The 23,764-nt window shown below is 53.0% G+C and overlaps 1 protein-coding gene across 12 annotated transcripts in view; it reads right to left on the bottom strand.

Annotated features, from left to right (window-relative positions):
* CUX1 (cut like homeobox 1) overlaps nucleotides 1-23,764 on the bottom strand; it is a gene marked incomplete at its 3' end in the record, with an annotated part of 372,121 nt that overhangs the window by 28,354 nt on the left and 320,003 nt on the right. For 8 of the 12 annotated variants that reach the window (XM_082670231.1, XM_082670234.1, XM_082670232.1 and 5 more), the window contains exons 21-23: nucleotides 12,630-12,932; nucleotides 9,952-10,140; nucleotides 3,637-3,901 (exon numbers count right to left, since the gene is read on the bottom strand). The exons of the other annotated variants lie outside the window; for them this stretch is intronic. In XM_082670231.1, the coding sequence (XP_082526357.1) occupies nucleotides 3,637-3,901; nucleotides 9,952-10,140; nucleotides 12,630-12,932 (757 nt within the window). The remainder of the gene's footprint in view (nucleotides 1-3,636; nucleotides 3,902-9,951; nucleotides 10,141-12,629; nucleotides 12,933-23,764) is intronic. 12 annotated transcript variants of the gene reach the window in all.

The raw sequence follows: 23,764 nt of genomic DNA, 5'->3' as shown, positions 1-23,764 counted from the left end.
GCTCCACGCATAGGGTGAGCTCTGACCCTTGTCCTGAAGATGATTCCTGAGCCAGAGCTACCCGGGTGAGATCCTGAGGCCCCCCAGAAGTTCCCAGGGATAACGGAAGACTTTTCTCCTTCCCTTGGGTGCCCTTGGGAGCCCGTGAAATGGCAGCTCCCATAAACGGGTTCCTGGGCACTTTGCTGGGAGGGCGAACCTGCTCTTTACTGGCTTTTATGCCCTTTGGCAGCCAGAAATGCCCATTCCACCCTGGTTACGGAGGTGGGAGGCTAGCCGGGCAGCTGAGGGTTTGGTCCCATCCAGGCCACAGGCCCACCCTGGACTAACTCTGAGTCTCAGGGGCAGCCTGGCCCGGCTTGGGGAACAGGCCTTTTGGAACCAGGCAAAACCTGGGTTTGAAATCTGGCTTGTCACTCCCTAGCCGGGCAACTTGGGCAAGTTCCTTAACCTTTATGAGCTTCAGTTTCCTTAGCAGAAAAATATGGAGAATAGTGTCTTCCCTGCAGAGATGTTACAATTAAATATTGATGTATACTACAGGACACAAAGTAGACCAGAAAAAAAAAAAAAAAAAGGAACTATTCTTCTGTTCTTACCATCTAGCTGCCTTTTCAACGACAAAGTCCCCGTTGTAAGCACTGAGGCTGAGACAGAAGGGCTGAGGGAGGAAAGGGACAACTTCATGCCCAGGGCCTGGGATCCAGGCTGCCACCCTCGCTGGCTCGGCTAACGTGTATAATAACCTTTCTCTGTAGAACGGGGCTGGCAGCAAGCACTGAATTCGACTGCTGATCAGAGGAAGTGATGAGATAACATCTACAAAGCTCTTGGCCTGGTGCCTGGCACATGTTATATGCTCAGCAGATACGAGACGTCATCCTTCTTAGCCTAGATTTGTCTCCATGTCCCTGAGGAGGATTATCTTCTGGTCTAGAAAGATCAGGTCCCAGGAACAAATCTGCTTTTCAGACACACGTCATGCAAGGCTGACAGGACGCCATGGCTTTTAGGGCTTGGAAGAGTTTCTTCTAATGGACCTGTTCTTCTGCAGGAGACCAGGTGTCCTGTGCTGTGTTGCTCTGAAATTCCTGGGTAAATGGTCACCCTAGAGTACTTCTAAGTTCCTTAGGGTGAAAGGATAAGAGGAAGTAAAGTTTTATTTTATTTTTTTGATGGGGGCAAAAATCGACCCCAAACATTACGAAGGGTTCCAGTGGCGCAGTAAAAAATAAGTCAAGTTCTGTTTAACTCCTGTGGAAAGAACCTAAGAAACTGCCCTCTCGCTTAGGAATTAAAACGCGTTCAGCGCACGTGTGCTGAGTGCTACTGTGCGCTCGTCCTCGTGTGAATCTCTGAGGGATGTACCAGGTAAGCGGGTCTAGTCTAAGCATTTAAGCGGAAGAGCTAAAGCCACGGAGAGAGTGCTCGCTCAGCTGGAATCTCTGCTCTGCACTCTTCCTTTGGGTGACCTTAGGCAAGGGACTGCAATTCTTTGGGCTTTATGCCAGTTCTGAATGACCTGGTGTCGCTTCTCATCCAGCCTATTTTGTGGCTTATAAAATTCTTCTCTAGTTCAGTTCTTCTTTCAAGACTCTGCCGTATCATACCTCTTCCAGGATATTCCATCCAGATCTCTGCAGGTGAAACTCACCTCTGCCCTCGGTTGTGCCACTTGACTTCCCAGCCTGCTTTGTTGTGGAGTATGTTTGACAGAAAGCATTTATTGCGCATCCACCTACTCTAGGTCCGGACCTGAGCTCATGGCTAGCTTTTGAGGTTCTACTGCTATTCCTCCCATCTCCCCCTTCTCTCTTTATAGTTGAACTTGCTTAAATGCTCAAGCGAGGCATCTCCACAATGACCAGCTGGCATTACTGTGGTGGTCAGGAGGCCAGCTGGGAAACGTGGAGAGCACGTGCCCTGGCCAGGAGGCAGTGACTGCCACTCGACTGAGGCCTGTAGGAGGATCTGGAAAAAAAAAAAAAGGTGGCCCCAGCAGGGCCGGGGGAAATGGCTTTGGAGATGTTTTGTGCGACTGGTAGCACCTTTACCCAGATACTCAGCCATCTACAGCTCCCGGCACCCCTGTCCAGGGTTATGATTCTTGGATTAAAATGGACATAACTCGCAGAAGACTCAAAAGTACACATTCAAACGCACCTTTGTGTCTAGAAAGTGAAAGGACGCCTGGCAAGGAGAGGCTCGGGTGAGCTTCTGCCCACGTTTCCATTCACTAGCCTTCACGGCACTTTAGTTTACTACTTCGGAGGTTTCCTTCCGTGCAGAGGGAGCTCTCCGTTATTGTAACTGCTGACCTTACTCTGCCTCTGTTTTCATCGGATTGGTAAGTTTAGGATGATAAGCTAGCCGTGCTCCGCTCATGTACTTTGTCTTCTTGGGAGCCAGCCTACACACGGGGAGGCCTGCGGGGGCCAGTGGTGCCGTGACGGATAAACTGGCCTGGTTTTCAGGGTCAGGGAGCAAGGCTGTTTGGCTCTCACACTAAGCTACATCTGCTAACGTGGCCTTCATCAGCAATAAAGGTATTATTTTGGCTCCCATCTAATAGTTAAAAATTTTCCAATTTGTTCAGAACCTGGGAACAATTGTGCCCTGTCAGAAGCTCCAGCAGAGCCTATCCGATGAGGCAGGCCCCAGTCTGAGACACAACTCCTCCCTCTAGCCCCTGACCGTCTGTGATCTTCTGTTACCTGCCACTTACTTCAGGTGAGGAACCATGAGGGCTCCGCCTGCACTGGTTATACATGTGTACTTGTCACCTTGGTATAACCAGGAGCACCTACCCCAGTTCTGCTGAGCCCTAGGGAAAATGATGTTTTGATGGGAACTAGCGATCGAGATGGCCGCATACAAGGCACTAAACAGGCAGGAATTTCCATCAGGCCACTGAGAGTTCTTGGTTTCTAGCAGTAGGGAGTCTTGGTTTTAGCGGTGATCGCCAATTCATTATCTGTCAGTGGATCTCCGTTATCTAATCCAAACATTTTACCCCAGTCCTTTGTTCTAGAGGAGAGCACTGGGCCCTTCCCTCCTCAGGTAAGTTATTTAACCCCTCTGCGCTTTATGTTTTCATCTATAAAACGTGGAAAAAACTATATCTCTTACACAGTTGTGAGGATCAAGTGATACAGTGCTGGTTACAACACATAGCTCAGTGTCTGTAGACCTAGTAGATGCTCAATAAATCTTCATTAACTCATGACTTTCCCAGAAGAAAGGGTCTTACACTACCTAATTGATTTAATTACAAAACTAATCAAACTAATTTGGAAAACAATACTGTACAAGACCCTGAGAAAGCGTTAAAAAAATCACCAAATACACGGTCACTACTGTGGAACCATGAATGACTACACTCTCCCTTTTTAAATGATAGCCCTGAGAGATTTTTGTTCTGGTCTCTAACCATATGACCCTACGTCTTTGGGGTTTACAACGCCAATACGAATAAGAAGCCAATTAACTGACCAAACACCAAGTTATCAGTCCCCAGCACGTGTCCCTGTGCACGGTGATCAGCCAGCGTCTGCAGTACCCGTCGGCCTCTTCCCGAGGGCTCAGCGCGCGTCCTCTAAGCTGCAGCTGACCTACTGGGTGAGAGCAGGGCCGTACCTGTAATTGTGGAACCAGTTGATGACGGTGCTGGTTTTCAAGTTGAGCTGGGTGGCGAGCTCCTCGATGGTTTTTGGTGACGGGTATGGCTTTTGCTGATATGCTCGTTTCAGAGCTTCCTTCTCCTCGGGAGCCAGCACCACTCGGGGTTTCTTCAGCTGGTGCTGGGGCTGGGGGCTGGCGCCCTGGCTGTAGTCGATGCCAGTGGAGGGGGGCTCGCAGGGCTGGCTGTCGCTGACCGAGCTGTGCCGCCGCTTCATGTAGGCTGAGGGAGGGAGAGGAGGCAGACTGAGGGGCAGGCCCAGCGGGGAGACCCGCCCCGGCCCCGGCCCGCCACTACGCGGTACGCCCTCCGCCCTCCACCCTCCACTCTCCGCCCTCCACTCCCAGACATTGCCGTGTGGACTGTGGCAGCTCCCTGCTCTTCTGAGAGCATCTCGAAACACCTGGGCTAGAACCATTCTGAAACCGAACACACGCTCATCGAGGACCTGCTCTGTCGTGACGTGAGGTCCCCGTCTGTCCCTGCATGACCCATGGTTTAGTGGGGACACAGAGAAGTATACAGATAGGTGACCCCAGTAAGGCGTGATAAGGGAGGCAAGCGTGGGGCGCCACGGAGGTGGGCGCTGAGGGAGAGTACTCAGCTCAGCCTGGGGAGGGGGCTGGGGAGGCTTCCTGGGAGACGTGGTGATTATAAACTGAATCTTGAAGGACAAAGGGATTAACTAGAAAAACTAGGCAGCGAAGTGAAGATGGTAGGAGGCTGCTCCAGAAAGCGGGAATGGTGTGTGCAAAGACACACACAGAGGCACGAAACAGCACGGTCAAAGTGTGGTGTGTGTGTGTGCGTGCGCGCGCGCACGTGTGTGCACATGGGGTGTGGGGTGTGGTGGAGTTGTTGGACCTAAAGGTGGAGAGATGGGCGGCCAGGGTAGGCCACAAGTTTGGACATTACCTAGAAAGCAGTGGGAAGAGACGAAAAGATTTTAATGAGGGGAATGATGTGATCAGCTCTCTGTTTCTGAAAGGCTGCCTTGGCGACAGCTCGGAGGGTGGAGTGGGAAGGACTGGAAGGAAGGAGCCCAGTCGGGAGGAAAGAAGAATAAAGATTTGCACCAAGGCAGCGGTGATGGGGCCGGAGAAAAGCAGGCAGATGGTGGAGCTGTGAGGGGTGGGACTGACAGGACGTGGTGGCTGACTCGGCGAGGGACCAGAGTAAGCGGCGCTGAGGACGGCCCCCTGGGCTCAGGTGTGGGAGGTGAGGTGCGTGCTGGTGTCACTGGGCTGGGTATCACAGAAGGGGCAGATTAAAGGGAGAAGATGATGGTTCGTCTTGGGAACGTGGAGTTTGAGAGGTCTCTGGGTCACCCACGTCGAGATGTTCTGTAGGCAGTTGGAAAGACAGGTGTTAAGCTCAGAAGAATGGTCCGGGCTAGAGAGAGGAACTTGGAACCACTAGAACAGAACCTGTAGTTAAGTCAGCGACCTTGATGAAAAAGAGCAAGGCCGAGAATGGAATCCTGGAAAAGCCCCACATGCAGAGGGTACCCCAGGAAGCAGGAGCCGTGAAGGATACAGAGACGGGAGGCAAACCAGGAGACAGCAGTGTGAGGAAGGGATGAGTGAGCAGTGAGGGTCCCTGTGTCAGTGCTGCAGAAAGGAAGGTCCAACAAGCACCCAGGATGTCCTGGGTGCTTAGACATTAGGAGGTGACTGGAGGCCTCGGTGAGCAGATACAGCGGAGCTGTGGGAGCAGAAGCCAGACTGCAGTGGACTTAATAGTGAACAGGAGGTGAGAAAGTGGAGGTAGTGGGCAGGAGTTACTATTCTAAGAAGCCTAACTGTAAAAGAAAAGTGAGAGACAGGATGGCTTCTAGAAGGGCAGTCCCAGGTCGAGGGTGGCCCTTTAAAGATGAGAGAGAGCTGATGTTTCCAAGCTGATGGGGGAGAAGACAGAGAGAGCTGGGGCTACAGGTGAGGGAGGAGACGGCCACCGGAGGCGCATGAGGTGGGTCCTGAATACAGGAGCAGGAGCGGGGGACATACAGACACATTTATAGGGACTGAGGTGGGGAGAGTTGACAGCCTTGGTTTTCTTTATGAAGTAGGAAGGCAGGAGGAGAGGTGATCTGAAGAGATGGAAATGGAGTCTTGAGACAGGTCGGTGAGAAATGGTGGTGGGGATGGAGGGGGTGATGGCGGGGGTGGGGAGAAGCACAGAGGACCCTACTGAAACCGGAGATACAAATCTGAGGCGGCACCGACCCGCGTAGGTCCCAGACGCCAAGGAGGTTGGGTGAAGAAGACGGGCAGGGCGCTAAGTCAAGGCTGGGATTTGCAGAGAGAACCAAAGTGGGGATCAGGGCGGGGGCTGGTGTTCTGGGGAAGGAGAGAAGGGCAGCAGAGGGCAAGCTGCTGGGGGAAAGCCTGGGAGGGGATATCCAGGCTCTGGAGGCCATCTGGGGTCAGGTGGGATGAACGGAGAAACGTGGAAAGGTGGACGGACAGCGGAATGTGGTCAGTGACGGGGCACCTGAACTCAGGCTTCGAGAGGTAGAGTAGTTGTGGGCGAGGATGCAATTTGGGGAATCAGGGGTTGAGGAGGTCAAAGAACTTGAGGCCTGAGTGCTGCACAGGTCAGATGGGTCTTAAAATTCCCCTGGATGAGGCAGGACATGGGCGTGGAGGGAGGCGCTGATCCAGGGGCCACAGTCTTGAGAAAACGTAGACAGGGAGCAGGAGGTCGGCGGATGGAGGTGGGAAGGGCCTTCGAGAAAACCTGCTGGACCGAGCTTGGAGGAGGCTCCTAACCCAGGAGTGGAGGAGCGGCCAGAACAGGGCTCAGAGGTCAGGAAATGAGTGGCCTGGAGGGCAGAGCGGCTGGCGCGAGGGGAGGACGTGTGCTGTTCACGTGTCTTTTTACTGTGGAATAAGGGTTAGGAGCGGTGGGCAGCGGGCTGAGACGAGGCTCAGGGACTCAGGGGCGACTGTCACCTGGGGATGTGCTGAGTGGGCTGCGAGGGAAATGGGGGGTGATTCCCGGGAGATATTTGCTCTACCAGTGCTACGTGTGCTTCGTCTGCTCCTTTCTGTTGTTACGTGTCATTAATCACCAGCTACGCTTCAACTTAAAAACCATTTGGACTTCTTGAGCAAACGAATAATCCACAGAGGTCATTCTAGTGAACTAATTTGGAATACGGTCTGAAAATTCCTCAAAACTTCTTACAACTGACGAAAGTTGAGAAACAGTGTTATTTAACTCCAACGGCACGGAGTAATAAGAGCAGTGTGTGTCAGCAGGGGCAGACATTGGTCATCTAGTTCTCACAGTTACCCTACGGGAGACAGACCGGTATCATCCCTACTTACAGGCGGAAAAACTGAAGCCTAAGAGTTCAGTGATTCACCTGAGGTCACACGGCTAGTGAGTGACAGAACTGAGGTTGACCTAAGTCTGCTCTGGGAAGCACTGCCTGCCCTGTGCGGCCAGATGGTGGCCAGCCCCGCTCCCCGCCTCCGCCCTGCCCCGCCACGGCACGGGAGCGGGGCCCGGGGCTGTGTCCACGGGAGCCGAGGGAAGTCAGGGAGACACACTTCAGCAGCACTGACATGTGGGTCTCAAATGTCTCAGAAGACTATCAGGGTCCACCTGTAGCTTCCGGGGAGGGGAGCCCAGCCCCCGAGCTAGCTGAGGCTGCGTGTGTGTGTCTCCACGTGCTTGGAACTGTGTGAACAGGTAGGTTCAGGGCTATCTCGTGAAGGGAACAGAAAGCAGAGGGCGGACTAGGGTAGAGAAAGAGATTTACAAGAACGAAAGAAAGGAGAACAATAAAAGATTTGCGCTAAAGGGAGAAGCAGCAAAAGCTTTACGGAAGAGGAGGAAGTGCAGCACACGTGGGAATCGTACAGTCTGCATTGCCTGCTGCAGAATTTTTAACGTAGGCTAGACTGGGGGGCAAAGCTTATTTTCATCTATTTTAAAGGGATACAAATTATTTTAATAACTCATTTAGTGAGCGCTTATATGTGCTGGTTGTTATACTAGGTACATTCTAATCCTTACAACTGGAAAAAGCATTACGTCCATTTTACAGATGCAGCAACTTAGACTAGGGAGTTACTTAACACGCCATTTTATGATTAGAACTCAGACAGAATTGAGAAGATGATCTTCTCCCCCTAAAATGAACGTGGTGAAGAGTCAAGAGGCTACAAAGAAATGAGCCCGGTCTGTCCAGCCAGCCCCCCGCGCTGGGCGGGTGACCGATCGTCTGTGGAGATCACAGAAGTGCTGTGCCCTGGGTCACCCGCTGTTGTGTCTGAGGGGTCAGATGCCTCGGCCTCCCGCGGGGGCTGGTTATGAGCATCCCTACCAGTGAGAGTTGACGGGGGCCCTGCAGCTGCTCAGGGACTTTGGGATGTGAGGAGGGGCCTGGGCCCCAGTGAGACAGTAACTCTTCTGTGACACAAGATGGCGCCCAGAGCCTGTGCAGGAGGGAGTGGAGGCCTAGGAAGCCCCCAGAGATCTATTTGTGGAGGCCGAGGTCCTTTCCTGCTGGCCCAGGAGCAGCACAGCAGGGAGTGGTCCGGCCAGGGCCCGAGCACAGGAGGCGGCTTCGAGAGGGACGCCTTCTGGCAGAGCAGCAGCTCCAGAGCCGCGTGGGGCTCTTGTTGAAAGTGTGATGGACGTACTGGGTTCATGATACCATTCTCTCTGCTTTTACGTCTGAAATTTCCCATGATAAAAAGTCACAAAGTTTTGCGCGCGTGTGTGTGTGTGTGTGTGTGTGTGAGACGTGGCACCAGGCCTCTGGAGCCTGCAGCACTGCCGGCAGCTGCCTGGAGCTGCCCACGGCTGCGGCCTGTGTCAGAGCCTTGGTCTGCAGCCTGAGGGCGGGCAGGGCAGGAGCCCCCCGGAGGGCCCCGGCTGGCGTGGCAGCCGCTGCCTGGGCACGTGGTCCCGGCGTGGCAGGCACTCGGCCCAGGGCAGCAGAACACATGCATATCTGAGAGCACTGGCTGTGAAGCCTAACAGCCCACGTTTAGATTCCTGCTTAGGCCAGCTTGAAGTCAGGTAAGTTTCGTGATGCCAGAGCCCCGTTTTCCCTGGATAATAACATCTCTACCGGATGGAGTTTTGTGGGCTGAGTGAAGTCTCAGCACAGTGTCTGCAAGTAGAAGGCACTCTGAAACTAGAAGTCTCTAGAGCAGAGACTCTCCCTCCCCCTAGGAGCCCAGCCCGCTCCCCGGTTGGGTGAGGACGGTGGTGCCCGGCTGGAGGTGAGCAGCACACGCCCCTGGTGAACTCAGAGGGTACGAGCCTGGGCTCCACCCGCCCCCGGCTCAGGCGCGCTGGCCGTGGGGCCGCGCACAGTCGCGCGGGTGGTCGTGATGCCCACTCTTTGGTGAGGTCCCCTGCGGAAGCTGAGGAAGGGGGGCGGTCACAGCTGCCTACGGCCAGACCAGCAGCTGGTGCCCACTCTTCCACATCTAAGGGATTCAGCAGCCACCAGGTGAGCTCGCAGCATTAAAGGCGACCCAGGACTGTCCCCTCCAAGGGCAGGACTCAATGACGAGGGGCGGCACGTGCAGTGCAAACCAGGACACGGAGCAGGTGTCACTTCCTGCCACCGAGGAAATCCCTCAGGGTTTCTCCTGTGTCGTAACCTGCAGCAGAACGCTGCTCAGCATTTGAGAGGGCTCAGGGTGCATCTGGAGAAGAGAGCTGCTCTTAGCTCTCCAGGAGGTCGCATCCTCTACAGACCCAGAGACTATAACGTAGCGGCAAGAGAGAGGTCTGTCCTGGCAGGAATTTGCTCTGCTGTTCTCCGGGCTGGGTGGCCTCCAAGGAGGCGCCTAACTTCTCTGAACCAGAGACTTCTTATTTACACATGCATTTGTCAACCACCTCTTTGTGGAAGCCCTGCCATGTGGTACTCGTGCGATGACGTGTTTTAATACCCCACCCATCCAACAGAACAAAAGACAACAAAGGAGCCACCACCAAGTGGCCTTATTCTCCTGAAGAAGAGAAAGGTACACTGGTCGCCAGGGTGACTGAGGAATGATCACAGCCCCCCCCAGGGCTAAATGCCTTTGGGCTCAGGCTGCTGGGCAGAAAAAGCCACAAATCTTCCCAGTCCTTTTCGGTCCTCATCGGTGGATGACCGTCAGAAGATCCTTCACCCTGCCTTACAGTCCCCTGGGCATGGACCAGTGTGCCTCCTCAGCTCGGTGTGAAGGCTTTAAAAGCAACAGCGCGTTTATAAATGAGAAAGCGATTGGCTGGGGCAGGCGGCAGGGAGTTACCTTTCTTTTCCATCCGTTTCATGTCCATCAGCTTCTCCACGTTGTTGGGGTCGTTCAGCCACAGCTGCATCCGGACAAAGGGCTCCCGCCCCTTCAGACTGAGCTTGTGCCAGGGCTTTGGGCGAGCCAGGAGGTCGGAGACGGAGCCTTGGGTGAGCCCTAGGATGGTCTCCCCAAACAAGCGCTGACCTAGAGAGAGAACGCAACCAAGAGCGATGTCACTGCCGAGACCCAGAGATCTGGCGGAAGAAGCATGTGTCAGGTGAAAATCAGAAATGGGGGTTCGAGACCCACAGTCTGATCAGCTGGGTCCTGGCTTAGAGTGAGCACTTTGTAGAAGCACTTCCTCAACCAGACTGGTACCAGACTCCACTGGTGATGGAGTCAGTATTACTCTTGCGTTCTAGCTACACACAAGGTTTCTCTCAAAAAAGCCTCTGGGCTTCGGATGAACCGAGGCCTAGAGGACACCTGCGGCTTTTATCAGAGGTGGTTAATCCCAAATCCGAGCTCGGGAAGTTGAGCAGCTCATGGGGAGACCTTCCTTTTACAGCCTCAAACCACAGGGCCGTCTGCACTGGCTCCCTTCACGATTAGTGAGGTTACCAGGTCCTGCTGAGAAAACAGGCCACTTGACCCAAGGTCACAGCAGGAAAGAGAAGAAGAAAGAGCTCCTCAGCTTTATTTTCCTGAAAAGCAGGCCATTTCCAACTCTAAAGTCTGTGCCCGCAGTTCAAGCAGCCCGCTCCCCAGGCTGATCAGAGGCTACTGCGCTCTGGAGAGCACAGCGCCGTTAGGTCTGCAATGTGCGTCGGAGGCTTAGAAAGAAAATGTCTCTTCTCTGAGAGCCATTCAGCTGCCAGTGAAGAGCGGCCACCACTTTTTTTTTTTTGCGGTACGCGGGCCTCTCACTGTCGTGGCCTCTCCCGTTGCGGGGCACAGGCTCCGGACGCGCAGGCTCAGCGGCCACGGCTCACGGGCGCAGCCGCTCCGCGGCATGTGGGATCTTCCCGGACCGGGGCACAAACCCGTGTCCCCCGCATCGGCAGGTGGACTCTCAACCACTGCGCCACCAGGGAGGCCCCCACCACTTTTAAAGGTACGCACGAGAACCAGGCACAACCTGAAGGCCTGGACGGGAGGACTTAAATGAACAGGACTGCTAGTGGAAGTGGAGACCGGGATCAGAGGCCAGTGTCTGGTACCATAAAGCCTATGGATCACGACACCGGCTCTGCCTCTTAGTGCAGGGGGACCGTGGACGACCGGCTTGTTCCCCCTGCGGCTCATGTCCTCCATCTGTGAGAGGGAAACACCCCCAGCTGCGCTCACAGCAGTTACAAGAGCACTGCCTCGTAAGAAGCGGGACTCTAAGCAAAAGTTTACTGTACGGAAAGCTTTGGATTTGAGAAGTGAAGTTTTTCTGATATCAGTCATTTTAACTGAGATATACATTTACTGATTTTGGTAAACCTGTGGTTTCTCTGCTTTTTAAACTCTCAGTTTAACCTATAAACACATCCTAGGTCCTTACCATTTTGTCGTTGTGGTAGTTTCCAACAAACTTTACCTAATTCTAACCTGGCAAGTGAATCTCATTTCATTCCAAGGAGCTTGTTATGTTCAGGAAAGCGATATATATGAACAGCTAGTTACTATTTGCTTGACCCACCCAGTTGCATGGGGCGGGGGGTGGGGCTGGGGGGCGGAAATCAAGAGATTATTCTTAGAAAATTATCTGTATTACTTTTAGAGGTTTCACAGCAGTGGCTCTCAATCATTTTTGAGTCCCAGACATATTTGAGAGCCTGAAGAAAGCTACTGGCCCTCATCCTTTAAAAAGTGTGCACACACACACAGCCTGCTATGACTTTAAGAGACTAACCCATGAACACCCTCAAGATCCCAGGTCAAAGGTTAAGAGGATGACTGAGTCTTGACCAAGTTGCCTAACTCATCTGTAACTTGGCCCCCTTCGTGGCTATTACTCCTCTCACACACCCTGGGAGTGGAGGCATCTTCTTTCCCGGAGAAGCCAAGACCAGCTGAGCAACCGTGAAGATGCCTCTCATCTCCAAATCCAGGGTGACGCTGCGATGGAGCCTCTTCTGCTCAAAGAGGAGGAGGTCGTCTCCCTGGTGTGAAAAGTTTCACCCCTCAGATCACAGATTTGCCTTCACAGCAAATCTGAACCCTGCCTGCCGGGCTCTCCCGTGACGCCATCCAGATGCTCCTGGGCTCAGCTGACTCTGCCCTGCTCTGCACAACCCCCACCCCCCCCCAGGATTCAGAGCTCCACTGGGTACGCCCCCATCGGTGGTCAGAGTGTACCCCTCCCCCAGGATTCAGAGCTCCACTGGGCACGCCCCCATCGGTGGTCGGAGTGTATGGCCTGAGTTGGCTCCGGCCGGCATGCTTGTCTTCCAAGAGGTCCTGGTTGGGGCGCAGGGGTGGGGCGGGGCGGGGCTGGGCTGGGACTGACCTTAGACCTCTAACACCCTCATGAACCCTTATTGCTCACAACTGTAGGACGTTTTAGGTTCTTACAGGCAGCCTGTGAATGTTTAAACCCTCTGGCTGGCTCAGCCTGAGGCCCCCCTTCCACCCTCTCCTCCTGAGAACTCCCGACGGGAGACGACCTGCCACCTCCTGACCCAGCAGCGGGGGAGGGAACCTACCCAGGTTGTTGTCGGTCAGCACCTCCTTGACCCGCTTGGTTATGCCGTAGGTGTCCAGCTCTGGAGACATGGCCACCAGCTCTTGAATGCTGAGAGCCGAGTGTCCGGAGAGAGGCAGTGGCGTGGTGGGCTGGGAGTCTGAAGCGGGCGGGTCGCTGGGTTCTGGAGGTTTGCCGTCCTTACTTGTTTCAATGGGGGGACAGGGCTGCTGGACCAGTTCAGTCAAACTCTTCACTGACTCGCTAGAGCTCATCGGTGATTCGGGTGCAGGGCTGCAGCTGGCAGAGGTCTTTGGAGTGCTTTCTGTAATCAAAGCACACAGAAAACCGAGGCTGAAAACAGCTGCCTTTCACCATGTGCGTCTACTTTCCTGATCTAGGAATTACTAATTAAACGTCTGTTTAAGAAGGAGACAGCATGGCGGTCTATGGATTTAAATGAATTGTTTCTTAGTTTTTTGGCTGAGAATTAACCTTTCATTTTCTGTATTAAAAAATAAAAAACAGCAACAGAAGAAGAACTAGGGGTTTAAAGAGAAGGTCTGAAGGCTCAATAAAGGGCATTCTGTTAAAAAATACGTCCTATTAGTCACGTGCTATCACTGTCATGATTTCTTCCGATGGAACCCCTTAATTCTATAATTCAGAAGTACCTTGGCTAGATTATAATTTGCATACGTATTTTGTCCATAATTTCCAGCACAAAATGAATAGACATAGTATTTTAAATGAGGGCTGCCTACGATGCATGGTCACCACAGCGATGAAGACCCTTGAAGATGAGACGTAAGCCCTCGGCCGCCTAGTGCTGAGCTGGGACCCCAGGTCGGTTCTCACTGTGATCCCGGAGGGCTCCATGGCGCCCTACCTGGAGGGAACCGATGGAAGAGGAGTGCCCACCCTGCTCTCTGCCAGAGCCCAGGATGTGCTTCTGAAAGCCTAGCTCTCTGTCTATGCCATGCTGTCACCAACACGGGAAGAGACGGGGCCAGCGTGGGCAGTCAGGTCTCCATGCTCTCCTTTCGTAAGAAGGAGCTGTCTTGTTGCAGGTGCCCGGCAGGGAGTGCCACCGTGCTCTGTTGCTGAGTGGTCCCTTCGGGCCTCTCATTACCCGTAAAATCTGACATCCGTTCTAGTTTTGGGATGCCTGGAATAAGGGCTTTTGCCATTTCCTAATTTCCAAATACAGAGAAAACGCAAAGTGACCTAGCACTGCGGTCCTACCTGCCTTTGGCCCAGAGTCTGGGTTCAGTCTCTGCCCCCACTCCCCGCTCCCACCAGGCACGGCACACGGGGAGATCCCACAGCACCCTGTGTGAGGGGCCAGGCCGGGCGCTGTCACAGGGCTCTACAGCTCCAGAGAGATGACAGCTCATGAGGCCGGGCCACGCACTGAGTGTGAGCACACGTGGGCGCCCCCCCCACCCCCAATACCCGCGACCTGACTAAAGAAAATGTAAAACTAAGGAGCAACTGAATTGTAACTGATCGTATAACTGGAGGGTCCTTCGATGGACATACGATATCCAGGAGGACAACCTATTCTCAACTCAAGAGGATGGAAACTGTATTCCAGATACAAGGGATATTTTGTATAAATACCTAGAAAGAGAAAATCCCCAATAAAACAACTGCAATTCAACCGATAAACCCATCTGTCATCCTAAACCAGGACAGAGTTCCACCATCACATAAGGCTATGTCCTCAACGTGGAAAATCAGGTTAAAAATAACCCCCCCCCCCCAAAAAACACTGGTTTGTGAAGCTGTGAAGGAGACAGACGTAAACAGCAGAAATGGTCCATATAAATCCTTAAGGCAAGCTGAATCCTACAAATCGGATTTCTCCTCTCGGCTCACCTCCAGGTCATCGTACAACTGGATATAAAACCCAGCAAACGTTATTTTTGAATCTGAAGCAGCAATGGAATTGCACTGTGAACTTGCCCTGAGTCACCCAGGCGAGGGACCAATTTGGCAGATCATTTATCTTGCTCACTGTATACTGTCAAGGATGGCATGAATTCCCCACATGATAAACAGATTTCTTCTCAGGTTTGTGTCCTTTAACCCACAGCAAGGTCAGAATCATGGCTGCCTGGAGAACATACCGGCCGGCACTGCTGCCCGCACCACCCCTGTTTTGTTCTGGGCACCGGCGCAGGCGGGCGCCCTGAATAGCTCGAGTGGAGGCATGTTTCTTTCTTCCAGGCATCCTCAGCAAGACACTCACACGCATTTTTGCCAGGAAAACCCTCTGAGAGAACCGACCAGAGGTGCTCGCCACACGTTACTCGTGTCCCTCTGTGCTCCCAACCGTGACTGCAGACAAAGGTAACCCCGCCCCCCCGCCGAGATCAACACCCCACTGGGCCTGGGAACGTACTGGGTGGCTGGTATCTGCACCTCCACCCTGAGTCTGTGTCTAAACCGTACTGGCTGAGTGACAATTGTTCACCAACAGACACAGGTGCACACAGGTGCCACCGTGGTCTCAGGTCACCGGGAGCAGAATCGGGCCCACGTTTCTGGAGCGGCCTCGCTGGACACACCACGAATCCACAGGCTTGGAACATCATATTGGAAAGTAATTCAATTCTCTAGAAAGCTACTTCCAGTAAGCACCACAAAACCAGACCCATCAACCAGCTCCCATCGACCCCTGGGGAGGGGACCGGGCCCCTCGATGCCAGGAGGACAGGTGCCCGTATGATTCACCATCTTGACAGAGCAAAAAACATGGTCAACAGAGAAGAAGAAATATTTTCTTTTCCAAAAATTAGCAAATGGAGCCCTCTGATTAAAACAAGACTTTTTGAAAGAACAAGGCTTTGTGCTCTTCCGTGTAACTAAAAATAATTTAAACAAGAAAGAAAGGAGGAGCCCTGGGCTTGGCACTAAGGCACTGAGCCTGGGGACGGGGGCTGCCTCTACCAGCTGGCAGTGCTAACTTGAATAGGATTCCTAACTTCCCGCAACATCCCGGTTTCCTCATCTGAAAAATGCAGACAGGGTTGTAATGAGGAACGAATCTGCCACATGGTCAGCGCTAAGGAAACCTGATTTCGATGTTAAAAAAAAAAGAGTAGTTACTAAATTGAACATATTTGTCTATATAAAGGCCCCCTGGGACTTCCCTGGTGGTACAGTGGTTAAGAATCTGCCTGCCAATGCAGGGGACACGGGTTCAAGCCCTGGTCCCGGAAAACCCCACGTGCCGCGGAGCAACTAAGCCCGTGGGCGACAACTACTGAGCCTGCGCTCTAGAGCCCGCGTGCCACAACTACTGAAGCCCACGTGCCTAGAGCCCGTGCTCTGCAACAAAGAGAAGCCACGGCAATGAGAAGCCCACGCACCACAACGAAGAGTAGCCCCCGCTCGCCACAACTAGAGAAAGCCCGCGTGCAGCAACGAAGACCCAACACGGCCAAAAAAAAAAAAAAAAAAAAAAAGGTCTCCCCTGCACGTAGTGTAAATCTCATGATTTATTGCTGTTTCTTCCATAGTTCCTGGCGCACGACTGAGATGCTGGTGATAGACTCAACAGCTACAGCTTGTGTGATACCATTTAGATGACATTCTGGAAAAGGTAAAACTACAGGGACAGAAAACAGAGCTAGTTTTGGAAATCTAGATCTAGATTTGGAAAAATCTAGATCTAGATTTGGAAAACAGATCTAGTTTAGGAAAACATCCCTAGTGTTGCTAGGGATGAAGGGAAGGAGTTGCCTACAAAGGGGCACGAGGGAATTTTGGGAGGCTGATGGAATTACTCTATATCTTGATTACTGAGATGCACAGAAGGCTTCTATGCGGGCAGAGTGAATTTTACTGTATGTGAATTACGTGTCATTATCAACTTACTTAGGACAAAAGCGCCAGCAGGAAGAACGAGTGAAGATGCATTATTCCATACTTCTTTCACTCATTCCCTAAGTGTGTGGAGTCAGGCCAGTGCGAATACGGCAGTGAACGCAGCACACAGCAGGGGGGTGGGGACGCTGATGTGGCCTGGGGATCAGAGACCTCCTGGGAGGGTGACATTTCAGGGGGACTTCAGGCATGAACAGGAATTAGCCAGCTAAGTTGGGAGGAGTAGCAGTGACAAGGAAGGGAGATAGATTGTTCCAGACACCTGGTGGGTTTCAGTCATCAATAAAATTGAGTGTAGAAAGAATATGAGGCAAAGAGAGGTGGTCCCCAGGGGCTGGGTTGTGCAGGGCCTTTGAATTGGTTAAGGTGTCTGTTTTAATTTTGGGGCAGTCGGGAGCCAGGGCACGTTCATACGATATAACACGTGCTATAAACAGCGGCAAGAGGGTCAGGACTACAGCCACGTGGACCAGCATGAAAGCGTAATGGTGAGCCTACAAAGCAAGGCGCAGAACGAAACAGGTGACAACATTGGTGCACAGGCCGAAAGCCTGCATGCGCTATGTGCTGTGTGTGGCAGTTAGACCCGCAGTGCGGGTATAAAATCACGTCCAGGAAAGACAAAGTGCACGTTCAGGACGGACGGTAGCTGACTTCTAGGAGGAATGAGACTAGGGAGAGGCTGATGTTTTATTTCTTAAAAATACAGGATTGGGCTTCCCTGGTGGCGCAGTGGTTGAGAGTCCGCCTGCCGATGCAGGGGACACGGGTTCGATCCCTGGTCCGGGAAGATCCCACGTGCGAGGAGCAACTAAGCCCGTGCGCCACAACTACTGAGCCCGTGCACCTAGAGCCCGTGCTCCGCAACAAGAGAAGCCACCGCAGTGAATGAGAGGCCTGCGCACCGCAATGAAGAGTAACACCCGCTCGCCGCAACTAGAGAAAGCCCGCACTCAGCAATGAAGACCCAACACAGCCAATGATAAATAAAATAAATAAATAAATAAAAGAAACCCTATCCTATGACCTGTTGTAACAGCAGCTAGTGCTCAAGCAAACGTTTCTTGCACACTCACTGTGCGCCAGGCACTGCTGAGGCACGTATCCACGTGCCCGGACCTCAGAAATGCGACGGTGAGGCCCTCAAAGCCAACCCACCTGTAGGATGAGGGAAGGGAACTGAAGCACCTTTACAACCTCGCCTGAACGCAGCCGCGGGCTAAGGGCATTTACACGCTGGTTCATTCGATCCTCACGGTAGTCCTGTGGCGGAAATATAAACCCGGCGCTCCAGGCGAGGAAACTGAGGCTCCGACGGGCATTGTGACTTGGCCCAGGCCACTTGGGTGGAGCGAGGATCTGACCAGCTCAGGAGTGGAAAGCCCCCACCGGCCAGTCACTGCGGTATCACAACAGCCTGCCTCTGCCTTCATTCATTCATTCACTCGCCCAAGCAAACTCTTTTAGAGCACCTGCTCTGTGTCGTACACTCTGCTCAGCAGTGGGGATAAGACAAAATTTTTTGTTTTGCTTTATTTTGTTTTATTTTTGGCTGTGCCTCGCGGTTTGTGGGATCTTAGTTCCCCGACCAGGAACTGAACCAGGGGCCGCGTCCTAACCACTGGACCACCAGGGAAATCCCCAAGGATAAGAGAAATTAGAGACCTTGCTCTCAGAGAGTCTGCAGCCTGCGGGACTGGGGCAACTGAAAATGCACAATTCGCTTTAAGAGCCCAGCTACACAGACCATCTATCCAATTCTGATGGCAATAGTAAGGCGTTACATTTAAAAAGTGATCTGTGTGGATGAATTTTGGGGGGAAGGCTTCGAATCTTGCAGAAGAGTAGCCCGGTTAGTAAGACACAGATAGTGACTCAAGGCCCTCTGAAATACACAGAGCTTTCAGGAACTATAAAAGGATTACGAAAAATATTATATTCCAAAAACAGCAGGCAAACAACAGCTGCCTTAGGTTTTCATAGAAGCCAACTGAAAATCCACGCCCGCCGTCACTTCCAACTGAAAATCCACGCCCGCCGTCACTTCCAACTGAAAATCCACGCCCGCCGTCACTTCCAACTGAAAATCCACGCCCGCCGTCACTTCCAACTGAAAATCCACGCCCGTCGTGACTTCCATCTGAAAATCCACGCCCACCATGATTTTCAGAGACAAATCTCTCCGCAGATTACCCAATCCTCTGTTTAAATCTCCATACCCAGACCTCTATCTGCAGTAATAATATAACCCCAATTCCATTTAGTGTTCATTTGAGCAGTCAGGATAAAGTCATTTCTTATTATCTCCCCACTGTGTAAAAAACAGCTTGAAGGTAGGAAGTCAGTAAGCATTTTCACCAAAAAGTAATTATTGTAAGTGACATTTTTACTGCTGGCATGCCATAAGGCGCACTGCGCGTTCAGAAGGACAAGTTGCTGAAACAAAATGACAGGGTACTCTGTGACATTCTGACAAGAACCCAAACATTATTTAACTGGCGGCTGGTCTGATGCACCGCTTTTCATTATGTCCATAGTTTAGGCTTTGAGCCCGCGCCAAGCCAGGAAATTCCAAGCGACTCCACAGACTGTCAAGTATGGAAGATGGGAGAGAGAAGGAGAAGTCTGGGGGAGCAGTGGGGTCACGGCCTGGCGCATGGAAACATGACTGAGGGAGGGAGGAAGAGGGGTCCCAGGGAGGCAGAGGGCGGAGACGGAGCCCGAGGGGAGACGGGAGCCTCGGCGCTGCGAGCGGCACGGCCGTGCAAGGACCTACAGAAGGTTCTGGAGTGCCCGGTGCTGGCGTCCTCGGTCCAGCGGGAGCCCTGGTGGCCTGGAAGGACCCTGCCCAGCTTGAGGGGCCTCGGCAGGGAGGACAGCTCAGAGGCCACCGCAGGGTGACCGCCCGCCCGGGGCGCTTCCCAGCCGAGTTCAGATGTGGAGATCGTGGAGGGGACACAGAACCCAAGCCGAAACACAGGGACGTGCTCACGGCTCACGCGGCTCCTGTCTGAAGAGACCCCCCCCCCACCACCACCTGAGGGTTCATGGCCGCTGGGCCTCTTTAGAAATAACGAGCTTCTCTGTGTCGAAAGTGAACGGCTGCCTAATTTGCCCGCCTGGGTTTTAGTGCCACATGGTGACGTCAGACCCTCTCTCTAACATCCCCGAGCACCAAACCTTTCCTGGGGGGCGGGGGGGGGCTCCCTGCCTCCGAGTCTCCGAGCAGATGCTCGTCACCCATCGGGACCCCCATCCTATTTCTCCAGCCACATATCTCCGCTAGGCACAGCCAACATAAAAACATGGAGTTTTCGATTGGCATTGACATATATACACTGCTACATATAAAGCAGGTAACTAGTAAGGACTAGCGCTGTAGAGCACAGAGAACTCTACTCAATACTCTGTAACGGCCTATACGGGAAAAGAATCTAAAACAGAGCGGCTGTATGTATGTGTATAACTGATTCAGTTTGCTGTACACCTGAAACTAACACAACGTTGTAATTCAACTCCACTCCAGTAAAAATCCAAAAAACCCCGTAAAACACGGAGCATTTTGCTTTTGCGTATGTGTGGTCTTTGGACTGATTAGCAGAGGCTTGAAAGAAAATACGTGGAGACGTTCATAGACGTCTCGGAGACACGCAGGACCTTTCACACCCCTCCCGCCACGCCACTGCATGCTTGCTATGGAGAAAGGAACAGAAGTAACCTAACGACACACTAAGGCACGTCGGAGCGCGTGATGTGGCCCCACTACAGGACAGCCTGCTTTCCAAGGGCCTGCGCCTGACGCCGGTGCGGGGGTAACGGGGGGTCTCGGGCCCCATCCCCAAGGGCCTGGGCGGGTCTCCCCCTAGCCCGGGGAAAGCCCGATCCCAAAGAGGCGGCATCACACACTGGCGCCCACCCCTCCCACGGCCAGGCCCGGCCTGCCCTCCTTGCTGGCCCCGGGCTGGCAGTACTCTTTGGCCCTCAGTCAGCCTGGGCATTGCCTTAAGTCACTGAAAATCCCAGCAAACCTACCAAATCACTCACTCTTTGTTTCAATAGTAAAAAGGAGACAGTAGGTGCTGGTGTATGTGTGTGAACATTTAAAAAAGTCTGCCTAAGGAACTCTTATAGTGACTTAAAAGCCACAACAGTTTACTTATCAACAACGAAAACCCGTTTAATAAAAGCAAGGTTTGTATTTAACTTGTGCCAGCTTACATCCCCGAGCTTGACTTCCAAGCCACTTGAAGAGAGGGCCTGTGCCCTTCATTCACTAAGGGAAACTTCTAAGTGCCAGGCGGGGTGCTAGGAGGTGGGGCACAGTGGTGACCCAGGCAGACATCACTAAGCAGCTGGCTGTCACAAAGATCTAGGAGGGGGACGTCCAGGGGGTGATGGCAGCTCACAGCGCTGTGGCACTGAAGCTGAGGCTGGGGAGGAGGGAACAAGAAACAGACAGAGGTGGCGGGGCGGGGTGGGGGTGTGTGCGGCGGGCAGGGTCACACACTGAGAAGGCGGGACTTTAACCCCAGGGAAGGGGCTGAAGGAGGGGAGGGCCCAAGCCCGATGTGCGATCTGGAGGGATGGTTCTGGAGGTTTAGGAAACAGAAACTGTGTGAGTGTGAGTGTGTGAGCGTGTGAGTGTGTGTGTGTGTGAGAGAGAGAGAGGGCAGTGTTAAGAGGGAGGGGGGATTGAGGTGAGCTGCCCGGGCAGAGGCGGCAGGTGTAAGAGGGAGAGGGGGATCGAGGTGAGCTGCCCGGGCCCTGGCTCAGGTGCCCACGGGGATGGCGGTGCTTTCACAGTTCTGGGGAGAAAAGGCTGAGCTCCATTTTGGTTGCGTTTCACCGGAGGGGACGACGAACCCGTGGCGGGAAGTCGGCGCTCGAGGGAGGGAGGAGGAGGGAGGGCCGTCCTTGGCAGGTCGCCTCTGTCCTGGCGCAGCACGGGGGGCAGAGGGTGAGGCTGTGATTCTCGAGTCTGTCGGGGCCCCTTCCGTCAGGCACCGCCTTGTGCCACCTGCGCTTCCCTCACTCTTGGGGTGCTTTCTCACCCTCCTCTTTTCTCCCTGAACCGAACCAGGAAAGCACATGGCGGGGAAGGATCTCAGCACCTGGGGAAGCTGCCCAGGTGACGGGGTCCTGAGCCCAGGAGCGCTCACCCGAGGGCTGGGCGCAGCCGGGCACTCGGGATTGTACATTTGCTGCCCCTCAGGCTTCCATGATTCTTCTTGTGTATCTTTTACGGGCTCTCAAGGAAATACGCGTGTCCAAAGCAGAGTTTGGGAATGTTGAAAATTAAAAACCTTCCTTAAGTTACAATTCAACCTTGGTAGTTAACCCCCAGGCTGGCGAGGCCGCGGGGCCGGCCTCAGGGGCAGTGCCCCCCCCGCTCCTGGCTTTGCTGCAGATCCATACTTTAGAAATAACGCTTTCAAATTACCGTCAATAACCTTATCACCGAACCAGCTGTGTGTATGAACACTTATCAGCGCGTCCCTGTGCATTAAGAGAAAATGTATGTCATACAAACAGTCTAAATATATATTACTGAGATGAGTAAAAACAAACTCTCTAGTTAAATTGCTCTGCTGTAATCAAAGATTAAGCACTGTGTGTGCGTGCGCGCGCACCCGTGTGCGTGTGTTTTCTTCCTCCAGGGTTCCTTTCTGGCTTTGGGCAGGCCGGCCCATCCTTCACCGGTAGCGATTCTCTCTGGCAGGCAGCTCATACTGCCATTCTGACGGTGGCGTTCATTTCCCCAGATTTCTAAGGCTTGGAGGAGCTAAGAGGCGGTTTTCAATAGTGTTTTACTTCTGAGCCTTTTAGGCCTGCAGCTCAGCAACTTTCCTTCCCTCCAGGCACCTGGTGGACAGCAGGCTTGCAAGTGCCCATCTGCGCAGAGGCTCCAGCATTGGCCCCAAGAGCAGCCCGTCCCCTCTCGATAACCCTGCCAGGCAGCTCGGCATGCAGGTGATGTCTGGCCTGTGATGGGATGTTCCTTAGAGAATCCTTCGCTGACTGAATAGCTGGTGTGGTGGGCTGCTGCTTCCCGCCTTCCCAACAACACACAGGTTGAGTGCACTGATCTGGCCCTACACGGGCCCCAGGCCATGCCGAGCAGAACCAAGTGACATTTTCGTTGTATGTGATGGTATCAGAAAAACCTATTAAGGGGACTTCCCCAGTGGCGCAGTGGTTAAGAATCCGCCTGCCAATGCAGGGAACACGGGTTTGAGCCCTGGTCCGGGAAGACCCCACGTGCCGCGGAGCAACTAAGCCCGTGCGCCGTGACTACTGAGCCTGCGCTCTAGAGCCCACGAGCCACAACCACTGAGCCCGCGAGCCACAACTACTGAAGCCCGCGCACCTAGAGCCCGTGCTCTGCACCAAGAGAAGCCACCACAACGAGAAACCTGTGCACCGCGATGAAGAGTAGCCCCCGCTCGCTGCAACTAGAGAAAGCCCGCGCACAGCAACGAAGACCCAACGCAGCCGAAACCAGATAAATAAAATAAATTAAAAAAAAAAAAAAAGAAAGAAAAGCTATTAAGGTACATTATTTTACACATCCTCCTAATCTCTCCATACTGCTTTACTTAATTTGTGATGAAATCGTTGAGAAAGGGTACTTAATGTACGACAGTCAGTAAAAGTAATTTATCATCTTCCTGCTCCAGTGCTCACGTTATCAGCGAACTCATTTTCTGCATTCATCATGCAATCAGCCTATTATTTGCATATTAATCAGGCAGTGGACCATGAAAGAACTGCATCCCAGCCAAATGCTGCACTATCTCAGGAGAAACACTCAGTAATTATCATACATCAGTGTTATGATGTGGTAATTGATTATAACATCTTTCTGCTGCCCCTGGGGAGCCCCTCTGCTCACCCAGCTCCAGGCACTCTGGACAGATTGCTCTTTTCCTCCCCAAATCAAAGTCACCACTGCTGCTCTCTCCAAGTGCTATTTCTGTGGGGTACTGATCCTCCTCTTCCAATCTCATGAGGTATTTAAGCTACGTGGAACACACTGACTGTAACTCAGAGACGAGAGGGTCTAGCCAGGAGGAAAGCGCATCCCTCTGGACTCAGCCTCTTGGCTTCAGAGGTGCCGCTCCAGCTTCCGAGAAAGTTTCCTTGTCAAGAGAAATGCGGCAACTTCAGTCCCTCCTCATCGCAAAGTTGGTACAAAGGCAGTTTGGCTGCTTTATTTAGGTGCCAAATGACAGACTAATTTTGGCCCTCTTGTAAAGGACAAAC

The sequence above is a fragment of the Grampus griseus genome (genome assembly GCF_964374135.1).
Source record: "Grampus griseus genome assembly, chromosome: 14".
In the NCBI taxonomy this organism is placed as follows: Eukaryota; Metazoa; Chordata; class Mammalia; order Artiodactyla; family Delphinidae; genus Grampus; species Grampus griseus.
This window is presented reverse-complemented; position numbering and strand designations above follow the sequence as displayed.